The following is a 16,882-nucleotide window of genomic DNA, read 5'->3' as shown; positions in this document are numbered from 1 at the left end:
CAATGACAATAAAGGTATTTTCATTTTGTTCTACCAAATGTATTATGTTTTTTATGACTAAATATTGTGATGAATTTTGTATAAACAGGTCTCAAACCATGTGCAACAAACCATGCTAACGACATTTGATATTGAATGTTGATTCTCTAAAAGCTGGACAGAGCGATTATTTCATGTTTATATTTTTGGCCATTTAGTTCAAGGAAAGAACAAGTTAATTGAACATGTACGATGCCTTTATGACCGGAGGCGATCTGTTCATCTAATAATACACAGAGGAAACAATTATCTGACCAGTGTGCTGTGTGCCTGTGGATGTGCTGATTCTATTGTGTGCACACTGTCCCTACTGTCTCAACCAGTCTTTGTTCTGTTTATCATAGTCTTATGACACACGCACACTCACACGGTGTCATACAGCACTCGCTCGAACAGCCGATGAATATGAACACGTGGCCTCCACGTCACGTGAATGTCAGCACCGTGGACAGCAGCCTGTGTCCGTGCGCTGCTGTCCCTTCTTCTCAAGCGCACGCAGGGTGGATGTTCTCCATGGAAAACCGCGGTCTGTTACTCTGAAGCTCACGAAGTTTGGGCTTTCTGCTAGTATGCCCGAAAACCAACTAAAATCAAGTTTAAACATCAGGAGAGATTTATGAGGAGGAGAACAGCGACGTTGCTACAGCCTGCCATGTGTGGCATTGTATTGTCAGCGGATTTACAAAGGCCTTGATTTGATTTGGTGAAGATATGATGATGATGATGATGTGCGATGTCTTTAACAAACCGGAAGGGGCAGTTGCAGACTGCTATCGGTTCATTTTGTGTTTGCAGGAATCCATATCTGGCATCCCCTCATTATTCCTGGGTTGTGGCGCAGAGATGGATGGGAACAGAAGGGACCTGGCATTGCAAGTTGTCGAGGATATGTACTGTTGATCACTTTTTTCTCCTCTAACACCCAACACCGCTAGGCTGTAACTTTGTAACTGGCTGTCGGACCTAGAAAGGTGTGGGATTAAAACCCTACATCGAAGAAGAGGAGACTGTTAACTGATTCTACCACTGCGAGGCAACAAAGGATACACGCTTGTCACCTCGTGTTAAGGAAGAGACTCCGCGATTTTGTTGCAAACGTTGAACAGTTCCTCCTGATTTAAAGCACCAAAAAAGCCCCGTTTGAACCTCGGGATAGTAACTAACAACCAGATGAGAATGTAGGCATGAGGATGCTGCTGGACACCTCTGCCTTGGCCCCCCACAGTCCGTGGCTCTCAGCCACCATTGAATCCCGACAGAAAACCTTTCTATCCATGAAAAACAATCCCTTCCTATTGGCTGGGTTGAGCTGCACATGCTATAACAACAGGATATGCAGCGCTATGGGCTGATAATAGCTTATCGTGTGTTTTGCATGCTTTTTATTTAATCAATAGAATGTCTGCTTAAAGGGTTCGGGTGCAATAATTATAATAAAAAGAATTTACAATTTACAGTTCAACTAAAGGCTGTTTTGTTTCACAGAGCAGTTGTGTCTGTGTAAAGCTGCTGAAGAATGTTTAAGTATCGGATCCGGATGTTTTTCAGTGAACTCAAAGTGTTACTACTGATGCGCTCTGGATCAAGCAGGAGGACTAATACGGACCCAGACCCGGACACGCAGACTGAGATGCGAGGGCTCGCCATAGGAGGCTGTGGCTGGCCACCGCTGAGCTGCTCTCACCCGGACGATGAGGAGGAATATTATGGGTCTGACCCCCGGCCACGCAGCCTGGCATTTGAAGATAAAGAAGGAGCCAAAGCCCACGGGGGAGACCTGAACGCTACATCCCTCCCGAGTCTCTCAGAGAGCGGGATGCGATCACCCCAGTGCCGGATCTGTTTCCAGGGGCCGGAGAAGGTGCAGTTAAACAAATGGCTAAATGTGTTGCTGTGTTGATCTGCTCATTGGCAGTTCATCAGGGCAAAGCGCTTTCACGCTCCAAAACGCGTGGCGCTCAGGTGAATGAAGGTCGTCCTGCCAGGTCCGTAGAAATGCCTGGCATCAGCAAAATGAACTTTGAAAAGACGTTACAGAAAAACAAACTTGGCAACACACTCAGAAACGCTTCCGAACCCCTTTAATAATATCTTGTATATTTTATGAATAGGTTTTATGGCCAGCTACCTTTTAGCACCAGCTGATCTGCTTTGTGCATTCAAAGTATTGGCCTACTCCAGCAATTTACACTTTCATCGACCTGGAGGACCTGCAAGAGACACATTTAACTGAAGCAGCAGTGAATGAGATATAGTTTTAGTCCCTACTATGGGCCAAGTAGCAAAAACATTGGACCCTATTTTACCCAGTCATCTTTTTGTGAGCCTGGGAAATAAAGTTTATAGTGCAGGTTTTCTGTTACAGTGTAGTTGCATTTAGGCCTGATATAAAATTATGTAAAATAAGTGGAATTTTCTTTTAAGCCATTTGTTTTAAAAACTCATGATGAAAATGTGTCATTATACATCGATACAAAACAGATATCTGTAAATTGTGCATCAAGTATGCAAAGTAAACATTCACATTGACTAAGATTGAAAAGGGGAATTAATCTATCAGTAATGATGTAAAATTTGCATTAGGCAGACCAAGAGCATCACTTAGGAACAGGGTGGAGAGATACAGGAGCAGCTTTGTATTTACTATGTGAGCCTGTGAAGTCCTCATTGTATCAGTCAGCATCTGATCCACAAAGTTGGGCCAGTTTTAATAAAGAGTAAAGAAAGGTTTCAGAGAATGAGGCCTTAAAATAAAAGACAATTTTTACTTATTTATACTCAATAATATTCAGAGTGATGGGAGGTAGGATGAGTTCAATAACTTGCTGAATCAAACCTTTAGGTTACAGGGAGGTCAAACACAGTGGTTTCTACTCACAGGAAGGAGAACAGTGGGTGTGGACACACAGAAGCTGAGTGTTATTTTTGTTTTTATTATTCTTATATGTACATCATCCTTGTCCAAAAACATGGGGGTTTCAGCACATCACATTTGGTAGATGAAATCAACCTAGAAGAGAGAGACTTTTCTAGAGGTCTGAAAAAAGTTGTTGTTTCCTCTCCAGCTATCCAACTAATTAAAGAGTTAACACATCACCCAGAGTCAGACAGAAAATAAAGTGAGATGTGTGAAAACACTGCCAGTCCAAGGGCCTTAGGGAGTCTCATACTGACAGCAGAAACCTGCGGCAGATGTCCTGTGATTTCTTTTGAGGCTGAAGGAAAGTGACACAAGCAAAGCAAATTGTATCCAGATAAAAGCATTAAGCAGCAGATAGTGGAATATGTCATGTTAAGAGTACCATCAACCCCAACGTTTTTTCATGTTTTGAATGTTTATAGTGTAATATTTAAAGGCATGTGTGTGCTTTGAATGCTAATGCGGTAGTGCTTAGATGATTTCTACTGATAACATCAATTTTTCCTTTCAAGTCAGCACATAACTATGCATTCATTTCACATGGTGCTTGACATATCTTCATTATAATGAGGTGCACTTGCCTTTATTCCCATATTAGCCATAATTAATTGGGGGACCAACTGCCTGAAGCTTTTATCAGAATTTGTGTCCTGTACTGACTCTAGTATTTCTGCTTGTGTCAAGCTGGGAGCAGACTGTTGCTCCCAAATCTTCCATCCAGAATACTGTTATCTGATGACTGGGCAACGCAGCACAATCAGATGTAATGTATACAATAATATGACAGACATTGATGTGAAATGTTACATTCACCACCAAGTCAGTCACATTTTTCTGACCTTTCTAAACTTATTTCATTTGTATATTTACAGTATAGTGTCCAATTATTTAGAATATATGTATTGATACTTGCCCCAAGCTGACTTATTGAGCTCTTTTTTAATCCCCAGCTTGGTTCATGACACAAAGAACACCTAATACAATGTCTTCAAACTGTATCTTCAGTAGATAAAGTCTGGGTGTAGCGCTGTCAGAACTGGGGATTTCTGAGTTGGGCCATTTATGATAACAATGTTTATCTTTATTTTTACTGTCATTGTCATAAAATCAAATTCCCAAACTGGCAGATGGAATAACAGCAGCCTTTGTGAATGTTTTTATGACTCATGCAGCTGCTGTCTGTGTTCTGCAGGGGGAGTTGTTGAGTCCGTGTCGCTGTGATGGCTCTGTGCGCTGTACCCACCAGTCCTGCCTAATCCACTGGATCAGCGAGAGAGGCTCCTGGAGCTGTGAGCTCTGCTACTTCAAGTACCAGGTCCTGGCCATCAGTACCAAAAACCCACTGCAGGTAAAGCCAGGGTCTTAGTCTTCATCGTTAATGGTCACTGTACACTCACCAGCCACTTTATTAGGCACACCTGTGCAATTCAGTGCAACACTTCCACCTAAACATCTGTGTGTAGCTGGGAAGGAACGACATAATGCTGTAGCCACGACACTCTGAAGGTGCAGTGATTTGCACCCAGAGTGAATCGGGGTAATAAATTATTTTCAGGAATGAAACTGAAATCTTTTTTGAGTCCTCTCAAACCAGTGGCAGAAATCTATACATGTTAGAAAGCTAGGCTTATAATAACCTTCACACTAACGGCATACTAAAGCATCAGCAATGTATCCTGCCACAGGAAATCACTGCAAAGAAAGGGCGTTTAAGTTCATTATTGAGTCAGGACTCTTCTCAAATGAAGTTTTAAACCTGCAGTACCCAAACATTGCAATTCTCTGTGAAGCTCACTGATTATACTGAAGCACAGTGCCCTTTAGAGGGACATTTGTGTGCAACAATATGATTCACTGTGTCTGTTATCTTATATAATCAAGAAGCATTTTGCAATTTCCATGACCAATACAGGGGCTCGGTACATTTTTATGTTTCACTGTTTGCTTCTAGTGGCAGGCCATCTCTCTGTCTGTGATCGAGAAGGTGCAGATTGCAGCCATTATCCTGGGCTCTTTGTTCCTCATCGCCAGTGTTTCTTGGCTGGTGTGGTCCTCACTCAGCCCTTCAGCCAAATGGCAGCGGCAGGACCTTCTCTTTCAGATATGCTATGGCATGTATGGTTTTATGGACATAGTTTGTATAGGTAAGACAGATACTGACAGATACCATGTAGTGTTATTTCACAGGCTCTTGAATATCAATATGAATGGATTGTCATCTTCACAGATTTGGCAGTAACTCTTTATTTTACAGGTCTGTATAATTTTGTCTATATCCGACTGTTTCCTACTCCTGACCACCCCTACCCTTTGCCCTTTATGTCCAGGCCTTATAATTCATGAAGGATCATCTGTTTACCGGATCTTTAAGCGCTGGCAGGCTGTGAACCAGCAGTGGAAAGTGTTGAATTACGAGAAAGCAAAGGACTTACGTGACCCGATCAGTTCCAGCAGTAAAGCTGCTGGTCAGGTTGAGAGCGGCTCTTCTCACACTGTCACAGACAGCGGACAGAGGACGAATCGGCAAGTCAGGACTATTCTCCATCACCACTGTGGCTACACTATTTTGCACATCCTCAGTCAGATAAGATCCAACAACCTGCACAGTGACAACCATGAGGTGGTCATGAGGGTGACCACAGTATGAGGCTGGGAAACTGACAGACAGAGGTGTGCTGTGTGCTTTATTAGGAAATAAAGGTGTTGATTAGGATGGCATTTTTAAAAATCCTAATCTCATGTCACATATACACTGCCATTATCATCGAGTCTCACAACTGGTTTGCAGATTCTCCTTGGGCTCAGACTGGACAATGAGAAACACAATATTTCATGCAGTTTTATCCTGGACTTTAAAAACAAAGACTGTGAAGCCATTACTAATAAGGAAAAATGATTTCTTTAAAAAAAAAGAAAACATTTTCATTTTTAAAGTTACCGATCATATTTTTTTTTACCATAAATGATACAAAATGCCACTGAACTGTGTTTTGTTTTGCTTTCTAAAGAAGAATGAAAATATTGGATGCAATTTTACAGTAGAGTGTTTTGGCAGTGAAAATGACCATGCTTATTATGTAACAATAGCAATGACCTCTGCCCCTGAATTTATTCCATAGCCTATACCTGAGGTTCCACCATTATCTGGTAGATTTGAGCTGCTTTCACTTGAAGTAGCACAGATATTAAAAAGCCCAATAAAACGCTGACACATGGCACAATTGTTTAATACATACCTTCATATGAAATTCATGTTTTGTAATAAAGACTTTGTTGACCTCAGAGAAAAGCTTTGCATTTTATTTTGTTTACCCAACATGGAGGATTTAACAAGATGTGGTTCTTGGTATAAACAGTTGGACCGGGACCGGGCAAAGGAGAAGTATCTGTGTTGCTCCTGAATAACATCATCACACCTTTAGGAATGGCATCCATTACAGTAACAGATTCGTTTGGGCTTACAGTGATATTGTAAACAGACAGAAATTGAGAGAAAGACATTAAAAGACCTTCAGAATTAAAAAGTTTTTTTAGAAAAAGTAGGTTATTATTGAACTGGTCTGGGGGGGGGGTTATTCCAATTTAGAAATTTATGTGGAGAGAAAATGTGTTTAAATTAGGGAGCAGGCTAAACATTGTAGTTTGACATAAGCGAAAATGGAAGACCACCTAGTTTTGAAAGAGGCTACCAGAGTTAACTGTTTTCACCATCACAGAATTTTTGACATAGTGAATTCTGTTTTTCCATACAAACTTAAATAACACCTTATCAATAAATTCAGACAGAAAAATCAAAATTTAAAGCAAATGCAGCATATGTCATTCAACAAACACACTGCTGCACACCACAATTAAACATTATGAAGAAGTTGAATCAAACGTAACAGAAGTAAATGATAACTGTAATATAACATTGTGATAACAAAGTTTACAATGTCTTAACTTAAATATTTTTATGGAAGAATGCCATCATTACTTACAATAACAAATCCTTGTTCTTTGAAAATTGGTATAACAATAACATTCTACTTGTAAAGCAGCAGTTTAATTGTGAAGTTCTATTTTCATATGAGCACTTCATAGAAAAGTACAGGGTCCATGTACAACAGGAGTATAATACTGTTATTAATGTACTTCCATCTGGCACACATTGTTTAGCATGCTCATTTTCAAATACACACAACTCTATTAGCTATCTCTGTTAATGGTATTTCTATCCTTGACAAAAGATTCACATAACCTTGATAAGAAACTACCTCACTCCAAGAACAACAATAGCTGTAAAACATAAAAGGACATATCAGAGTATTGATGGACAAATATGGGACAGTACCCTACAAATTTGTGTTGTCCAACAAAGTTATAGAGCTTTCCTCTAAAATTTTACATACATTTTGACAAGCCCCATTTCTCTAGCAATGAAAAATATATTTTTAACCTGCTCATTATTTTGGCCAAAATCAAATTTCTCAACAAATCACTGTCTTTTACAACTTTCCAACAATCTGATCTGAGCAGTTACTTCCAAACACTGTCACACTTAAAAAACTAACCAAAACCACTGACCTTTTCAAGTTTTTAAATTTTATATCATTATAACTTTACCTCTGGTAGTTTGTTCACCTTGTCCTGTCTGTTAATACCCTATCCTAACTTGATGTATTATGCTTACTTTTTTATTTGATGCATTCTGTTATGCAGCTGATGCAGCTATTTGTATTGAATTGTATTTCTATTTAAAAAATCGATCCCCAAAACAATCATTTTAAAAAATGGACATTTAACAAAGAGAAAAAAAAGCTTTGGCACATACGCAGCTTATTCATGTCTCTGCCTGTGGAGTGTAACCAGGGTGCCACCGACTGAATGCTCTGCTCCTCTCCCTTCTGCCAACCAGAGAAGGGGAATAAAGTACTCTGTCCAAAAGCCGCTAGATTTGTCACGAATCGCTTTTTTATAATAGTCGCTAAACGGGTCTTAAAATTCGCTAAATATGGCAACAAATTGGCTAAGTTGGCAACAGTGACTGACGATTATCTTTCAACAATAACAAAATAAGAGAGGTCTCCTTTAAGTTAATTCACAGATTTTACCCATCTGCTCATTATCTTACAAGATTTAATATGTCTATTAATACATCATGTGTTTTCTGTAATGCCTCAGAAGAAACTACTGTTCATTTGTTTTGGGATTGTCCATTTTGTTATGATTTATGGCAGAATATCTCTGTATTCATCACCTCCAAAATTCATTATTCCCTTGCTGTGAAATGGGAACATGTTTTATTTGGTCTGTATAACAATAATAGAAATGAAAGTGACAAGCTACATTTAATTAATTTTATTCTACTTATGGCAAAATTTTATATTCACAAATGCAAATTCTCTAAATCTAAACCCTTCTTCCCTGCCCTGTTATGCAAAATTAAAAATTATTTTTCTTCCATCCTGAAGAGCGAAAATAAAAAAACTATCGAAATTTGTAATACATGTACATCCTTGAATGTTTTTACTTAATTTAACCTATTAAGTCACCCGCTGGCCTAAAAGTTTCATACTTACATTGTCTGCTTCGATGTTGTTTTCGTTTTTATGTTTTTTTATTTTATGTTATAGACCTTTGTTTATGGTCTATTTACTTTATGTATAACTACTACTGTCATACACTTTAATAAAGCAAAAAAAGAAAAAAAGATTATCTTTCAACAAACCTGGCAACCCTGACAAGTCGCTTGGTAATGACGTAAAAATCCTTCGACTCACAATTTAGTGAACTAGAAATAAACGTGATTCTCAGGCAGAGTATCGGCAGTGAGAAGTGAATACGTGTGTGTTTTAATAATTAGGTGATAGACTGAATATTTTTGATAGCGAAGGCTTTATTTTAATCCAACATGAGTTCGTCAATGCCTCAGAAGCGTTACTACAGACAGCGAGCCCATTCAAACCCGATGTCGTTTCACACGTTTGAATAGTGAGAGATATTTACGTGTTCTAACTTACTTAATATCTAACATTACATTACACTGTGCCTGTTAACTTTTTTTCTCGAGATTGTCAGTCTTATCTGTACATTTATTAATGTTGACGTTGACAAGAATATTAAGTAGCAAACAACCAAGAAAACATTTGTAATTTGTTTCCCCTAATGGTTGTTACCAGGGTAAACCGTTTGTTTAGCCTAGGATTTGAGATAATTGTCTTACACTTCTGATTTCACTCTAGTGCAATACAACAGTGATGTAAAATTAAATGTCACTATTCAGCAGCACAATGTCTCCAGAAAGGATATTGTTGTTTCTCTGGATGCTGTACAGAAAACAATGTTAATATGTTATTTCCTCACCTGGACAGTGAATACTGTTGAAAGTATTTCTGTGTCCTCCTCAGTCCTGTGTGTCCTGAGGAAATGGACTGGTCCAAACTGTATCCAGAGTTCTTTACTGGCAGCCCATCTGAGAAAGAGACCCCGCGAGTCGAGTTTGCAGACATTGGATGCGGCTATGGGGGGCTTTTAGGTAGCGATGTCTGTGATCTGACCACCTACAGATTTTACAGCTCACAGTCAAACTCTGTATTGACTTCATGTCCCTTTTGTTCATGTGTCTCTGTCTTACTACCTCTCAGTGGAATTATCACCACTTTTCCCAGACAAGCTCATCCTGGGCCTGGAGATTCGGGTCAAAGTGTCTGATTATGTTCAGGATCGTATCCAATCACTGCGTGCCTCTGAACCTGGATGCTACCAGAACATCGCCTGCCTTCGCAGCAATGCAATGAAGTACCTCCCCAACTTCTTTCTTAAAGGACAGGTAAGTCTGCGCCTGTGTGTTTGCAGCTAATAGAACAGATATGAGTCTGTCTTGCACTTGATAGGTGTTGGGGGTGGGGATGCTTAATATGCTCACCACTGAGCAGTCCTTCCAGAAATAGTTGCTCTTGAGATCATAAAAATGAATACAACTTTGATGGGAGGTTGCAGCCTGATGAATACAGTCACTCTCACTGCTCTTTGTCAGATTAGGTAGCCCAGTCCTGAATCATTATCATGACCCCAGCAGTATCTGAATGCAGTTTGAGTTATGAAATTAAACAAGTATCGTTAAGATGCAAGGAGAAGATTACATGAGATGAGATGTCCTTCCTCTGATCCTTCATGTGTCCAGTCATAAACTGATTTATGATAAAGGGCCATGACAATCTGTAACAGACTTCCATGAAGGATGCACTTGTATATCCTCAGTTATAGTTCCTCCAGGCAGCCTCCTCACTCCATGGTTCTCACTCCTCAGAACAGAAATAAGAGCTTTAGGATGTCTTTCATTGTGGCAGATAGGAACAACTTCCAGCTCAAGTGAAGATCGAGGACAGAGGAACGATAAAATAAGGAAACTGGGATTCACACATTGTGAACAGTTTTCAGTGGAGTTACCTATGAAAAACCTCAACATCTTTAAATACCTTTTTCTGTCCTGTAAGTACCACAGACTAAATTTCTAAATCAGATATCTCAAAACCTAGACAAAGCAGGACTACTGTATATCTGCATACCCAATTTTGTTTTTTTTTTTTTTTTTTTTTTGTAAACTCAGAGTACCAGACTATTGTCTCCTCTAAATTTGAGCTCCTATACTAAAGGTCTCTAGTTCTTTAACAGCTCATCCAACACAGCCTGTAGTAATCTTAATTTAAAGCTGACAGTCTGTCCTCACACTGCCAAGGGCCTAAGGAGGCCAAATGTTTCTGACTACAACTAATTACCTTCTTCTTGTTTAGCATAAGGATTGAATCAATTTATATGGATTGCACAATAAATCCAGGATTTCACAACAATGACTTGACTTGCATAGAACAGTGTAAGGCGCCATTTATCCATTCCAGTTCACTGTGGTGATCTATGACTTGTTGAAACCCTTTTCCACCACCTGGTATCTGCTCAACTCAACTTGACTCTGCTCGCTTTTGGTAGCAGCAGCTTTGTTTTCCAATGCAGATACTACCCCCCAGTGATGACCCACTAACGTGCCACCTAGCTAGCTCTACTTAGCAGGCATAGCTATAGGCATTGTCCTCGTATAATCACATTCAGTAACCTATGGGCTACTGCAGCGGTTTTTAATGTATCACTCAGACTGATATCAAGGGAGCCAGCACTTGTACACTTGTCAAAAACAGAGACAGAGAACTTTATAATAAAAAAAAAGATAGAAATTCTAGTTCTGTGATCCACAGTGCTTAATAACCAACCACAAAATAGTTCACACATTTTAGCACCATAGTGTCTAAGCAGATAAAAATACAATGTTCTGTTTTGATCTTGTGTGGGAATGACATTAAGGTCTAGAGTTTAAAATAACACAACTCTGTTCTTATTTAACTGTTTCTGACCCTTTGTTCCCTCCTGTCTTTTAGCTCAGCAAGATGTTCTTCCTCTTTCCTGACCCCCACTTTAAGAAAACCAAGCACAAATGGAGGATCATTAGTCCCAGGTTGTTGGCAGAGTATGCCTACACACTGAGGGTTGGGGTATGTACACAAGACTTGTTGTTGAGCATCAACAAAAATTTAATCAACAATGATTTTGACACTAGTTTAAGTAATTTACTGAGCAACATGTTCATTGACTGGTTTGGGCTTTGGAGGATATACAGTATCTTGTATTTCATTGTAAACTGAATGCCTCTCTTTTAACACTGCATGTCAACTCTATCTTTAGTGGAGTTTCTTTATTAATCCTCTCTATTACAGAAAGAGATTGGTGGTGTTATATAAGAAAACAACAATAATACATTAGTAATCCCCTGGATCTCTGTGAAAGAGGTGTTGAGTGCCAAGGTAGCAAGATCCATTAGAGTCACAATAGCCACATTTATGGGAAATATGCCAGACTCAAATAAATCGGAATTGCCCTTTAAAAATGACTCAGTAATTTCCTCATATATTTGGACACTGTAGTTCTTAGTAAATATGATTATAAGTGATATAAGTGAATAGTGCGGTTGTTTGGCAGTATCCTCAGCCACAGAATCATACACATTTTGTGTGATAGGTAGTTTTAACAGCAGCAAAACAAGTGGGCCATGTCTCAGCACTCATGTTACCTTGTGCAATAGTGAGAATTGATATGTTGAATAGTTTCAGGACAACAATACAGGTCTATGGCACAGAGTCTTGATTTATCTGCAGCTGAGGTTTTTGCCACCACCCTAACACAATGAGGGAAGTTTGGATTTCTTTCACTGACTTAATAGCACTAAAACTACTGGTAATAGTTGAGCAACAAATTTCCACTCTCCTCATCAGTTTGTCAATTGATTACAGTGTGTAGAAATCCTTGAATTCACTGAAAAATAATTGAGCAACCGTGGTGGTCTGCAGCTGGCTGACCTCTGAACACACCCTGCTCCCACCTATCACAGCTGTTAGAGCTGTAGAGGGACACTTAAATAAAGCACGAGTGCTGATGGAGGCTCTGTGGTTCAGTGGAAGGCTTGTTTCTAAATGTGGTTGGGGAGGCCGTCAAGAACATACTCTTAGAGGAAGTTTCAGACCCAGTGAACCAGAGTCTGTTGTGTATTAGTGAATATCTTTTAGATTGCGAATGTTCACAGGCCACACCCAGCCTAGTACACTGGTGTGATTAACACGAATCTGAGCAGAGTCAACACAGTCTCTCTCATTCCCATCTTGGTTTCTTTGAAGAAAAAAAAAATGTACGGTACGTGCCGACATGCACTCATGTGGTAATCTGTACCATTGCTCGGTTTTCTAAGAAATCCCTGTTCTAGTAATTTTATCTGTCTGACTTCTAAAGTAAACAAAGTAAGCTTCCAAAGACAGAGGTGATTAACCTGTCTGTGCTGTCTCTAGGTTATTTTTATATTTTTTCGCAAAGCCCATTGATCTCCAGAGGTTATGAAACCACTTAACTCACATGAAAATATTAAAAAGGGAAACAACTAAGAAAGTTTTGTTTTTTTTGTAATTATTGCTATCACTTTGTTTTGTGATTAATAAATAGATCCATGTTAATTCACCAGTGAAGCTTTGTTACTTATTGTTCCCAAAATTGTGTTTAAACCTCTCTGTGTTTGTCTGGTCATGTCAGGGTTTGGTGTATACAATCACAGATGTGGAAGAAGTCCACCTCTGGATGGTGAAGCATTTCACTGAACATCAGCTCTTTACACGTGTCCCAGATGAAGAACTGGTACGTTGATGTGGAGCTTTTTATCTGTGCGTGACTGCAATATTGGTTGTTCATGTGCTTATGTAATCCTCACAATCTTAGCTCCTCAGGGTCTTAGCTCCTCAGGAGCTAACAGCCACGTAGCCTGTCTTATGCTACAATCACACAGTGTTGGCAGAATGGGAAGAACAGAAAAGCCTTTCCTTTTTCTGACTTGGGAATGTTCACACGTTCCAAAATGGTTAGTCTCATTGCAAGCCTCGACGTTACACCAGATAAAAAGTCTGAATTGGCTGCTGTTGTTGTGCTGTTTAAAGTCACAACAAAAAGTAATTGCAGTTTCCTGTTTTTATTTTTTTGCATAAATTGGTCATTAAATGTGATCTGATCTTCACCAAAGTCACAAATATCAACAAACACAATTTCTCCAAGCTGATAAAACGCAGTCATAATTTAGAGGAAACGCGTCACCCAGTGCAGTGGTGTGTTTCCCTAATGCGTTTTAGTGTTTTACACAAATAAGCACATTTCTGAAATAACTGTGTGGTTATTTCGACAGGTTGGTGATGTCATTATAAGTCGTCTGGGTACCTGTACAGAGGAAGGAAAGAAAGTGCAGAGAAATGGAGGGAAGACTTTTCTTGCAGTTTTCCAGAGGATTGAAGAGTTGAGCTAAAACCAAACAGTTTGGACATATAAGAAACTGGATCAAGTCATTCATACATGAACTGGATGGACGACGATACTGCAGTGTAGATTTTGAGGCCTCAGCTCATTCTCCCAGCAGACGAGCAGTAATTTTTTTTTCTGGTATTAATGGACATCATTACCCACTAGAGGATTTTTGTTGAAGGTTTTTGTTTGTGTGCATTTTTTTTTTTTACTATTTATTCCTCATCTCACACAAGACAACACAAAGGAACTAAATTGTGCAAGAATCTGCTTGGACTAGACCAGAAGTGTTTTATGTATCTTTTACTTTTTGCTTCTTTTAATGATGCTCTTCAGTTTCTTTTGCCAAACTTGACAGCGCTGTTTTGGATTTCCCAAAAAAAGCTGTAAATTCTCTCAGTAAAACTACTTCCAATGAAAGTACACTGTTTCTAAATGGTGTTGACAGCAGGAACAGGTGCACTGAAAGCGGAGAGACTTTGTTTTACCTTGAGGCTGTTAACCCACATCAGCCTTTATTAATCGGTTTTTCATGTTGCTCTTTATAACGTGCCCATGTACAGTATATGAAATAGGTCACAGTCATTGTAGTTTTTCCTACTCTCTGCATCGACCCTGAAGCTTTTCATCTTGAATATTACTTCTCTGTAAAAAATATACAGATAAATAAAGGCAGGGGCTGTGATATTGATTATACATTCATGTGAGTAAATTCCAGTTCTAGTAACAGAACTTATACATTCCTATACAGACCTATTCTAATGTACATATGGGCCTGGGAATATTGCTTTAAGACCAACTTGAAAAATCCCAACTTTAGTCCATGTCCCAGTGAAGAGCAGTTTAGGTTTTACTGAGCAAACTTATACAGCTGTTTTTTCTAATCCTACATCACAAGACACAGCCTTGGACTTTTCTTTTAATAATAGTTTGAAATGACTCAAATTTTTGTCAGATGAGCTAACTGTGTGTGACACTCCATGGCATTAATTTGCAGCATTGGTGGCTGAATCTGAAATGGGTTCAAGGAGGAGAAAAACCCATTGTTCAGTGTTTTTTGTACAGCATTTTTCATAATAAAAAAAGAAATGGTCTAACAGGCTGAAACAAAGCAGGCACAGATATTTGCCTCAGGGAAATGATTAATTCCAAAGTTTTCCCAAAACCACCACACTGTCATGCATTAAAACCAACTGCTTTACATCTTATTTTTTCTGAATGGTTTGTAATTTTGTGCATACTGTAAAAACAAAAATTTGTGACTTTAATTTTAAACGTAAGGTCCATTTATTTGGTGTATTGGAAGTCTTAATCACATCTCATGTTCTTGCATGACAGCTGCACAGCTGCATGTGCCAAGTAGGCCCACCAGATGTGCTTGAAAGCTTCAGAAAGTCCAAGTGAGTAAATTGTGTGTTAAGTTTTTGCCAAACCTCTTTTCTCAAGGTCAAGAATAAACCTTTAAGCTCAAATCTGTGATGCATTTCCTCAAGTCTACATATACTGTACCTGTGTAAATACAGGAAGTACTCACAGAATTTTCTGTGGTGTGAAAATATTAACCAGCCCAGTTCATCAAATCTGAGATTATGCTGCTGTTCTGTTATCACTTGTTGCCACAAGGCAATAACGCCATGTGTCCACTACAGTATGTTACTGTATGTGACATTTTAGTACCATGACGTCAGTGAGTTTTAAAAACACAGCAATTAACGTTTGGCAACACTAATAAAGCAATGTGTGTGTTGCCTTTGCTTCATACCCGAAGAATCATCTGGACATAGTAAGTGTTAATGAGGTCAAATGTTCATACCCCTGTGAATGTGCTGACAGAGGCAGCTGTCCACTGCGGCTGTAAATACATAAAGTTCCCCATTTACCAAAATATAAACCTTTTTACTTTTAAAATTATATAGCACTAAACGATGCACTAAGACTTCAGTCACAAATTGTACTGTCGCTGCTCTTTGTTATGGGGCCATACGTCAGACTGTTTCTTGGCAAGAAGCAGTAACTTCCTGAATTATCTACTTTCTATGCAGATTAAACAACAGTGACCATATGGGTTTTAGAGGTGCAGGTAGGCAGAGTTTGTTACCACTAAACTGAACTAGGCTAACAGTTTCCAGTATTTGCACATGTACCCAGTGCCTAATATACAGTATTAAACCCTATGAATTAAGAATCGGTTGTTACTCAAGTTCATTTGCATGTGAAGGCAGATGAGCAAATACTTTTGGCAATATTGTGTATGTCTATGTATACTTGTATGGCCAGCAGTGTGAGGACCATTTTAAATATTAAACCATGGGACTGCAGACATTTTGCTAAAGTGAGGACACTTTCTCAGACCCGTTCAAAGGGCTATTTGACAGTCAAGAGGTTTTTATGGTTAAGGTTAGAATTAGGTTTAGAGTTAGGAGAAGGGTTGTGGGTAGACATTTAGTTGAGATGGTTAAAGCTTGGGTTAGGGGCTATAGAATGCATTATGTCAATGTATTTCCTCACAGAGATAGCTATACAAACATGTGTGTGTGTGTGTCTGATACCACCCAGACAGGCATACTGCAGCCATGAACTTTAACACACTAGTCGTGGAGCGAAGTGGTCTCCTTTCTGGGCACTGGGCCAATACAGTAAAAGGGAAATACCTCTCAGGCTATCCCTGTCATGCTTTATAACATGAGCTACAACTGGGCCATATCAGTTCACTCCCATGACAGCACAAAGAAGCTATTCTTTCACATGATTTTTTATTATGCTTTTCATAATCTATATTCATTTCCTGTTTCTTAGGCAGGGGCAGATGAATTAAAGATATTTGATTTTGCAGTGGGTTTATTTAATTTGCATCATCTGCTTGTGTGGTCTTCAATTACCAGCCTGATGAACAAGAAACTGAAGATGAGCAACAGAGCCAAGCAATATGTGAAGATATGTGCATCTTTGTAAGAAAAGTAGAATACATAATATCTGTAAAAGGAATTTTGAGATATTTTTTTATTCTTTTAGACATGCATGTAGTCTAATGACAAAAAAATCCTAAATTCTTATCAGCATTCC

At 39.0% G+C, this 16,882-nt stretch overlaps 2 protein-coding genes across 2 annotated transcripts; both read left to right on the top strand.

Moving 5' to 3' along the window:
* The first annotated feature begins 1,108 nt into the window (after positions 1 to 1,108).
* LOC109955974 (E3 ubiquitin-protein ligase MARCH9) lies at positions 1,109 to 6,207 on the top strand. Its single transcript, XM_020592663.1, has 4 exons — positions 1,109 to 1,900; positions 4,152 to 4,307; positions 4,911 to 5,103; positions 5,287 to 6,207. The coding sequence occupies exons 1-4, from the start codon at positions 1,556 to 1,558 to the stop codon at positions 5,604 to 5,606; spliced, it is 1,014 nt and encodes a 337-aa protein (XP_020448319.1). The 5' UTR covers positions 1,109 to 1,555; the 3' UTR covers positions 5,607 to 6,207.
* A 2,493-nt stretch (positions 6,208 to 8,700) lies between these two features.
* mettl1 (methyltransferase 1, tRNA methylguanosine) lies at positions 8,701 to 15,389 on the top strand. Its single transcript, XM_020592541.1, has 6 exons — positions 8,701 to 8,932; positions 9,349 to 9,476; positions 9,586 to 9,770; positions 11,371 to 11,484; positions 13,067 to 13,168; positions 13,707 to 15,389. The coding sequence occupies exons 1-6, from the start codon at positions 8,853 to 8,855 to the stop codon at positions 13,821 to 13,823; spliced, it is 726 nt and encodes a 241-aa protein (XP_020448197.1). The 5' UTR covers positions 8,701 to 8,852; the 3' UTR covers positions 13,824 to 15,389.
* Positions 15,390 to 16,882: the final 1,493 nt, after the last annotated feature.

This window comes from Monopterus albus, unplaced genomic scaffold (genome assembly GCF_001952655.1).
Source record: "Monopterus albus unplaced genomic scaffold, M_albus_1.0 scaffold18.1, whole genome shotgun sequence".
Lineage (NCBI taxonomy): Eukaryota > Metazoa > Chordata > Actinopteri > Synbranchiformes > Synbranchidae > Monopterus > Monopterus albus.
This window is presented reverse-complemented; position numbering and strand designations above follow the sequence as displayed.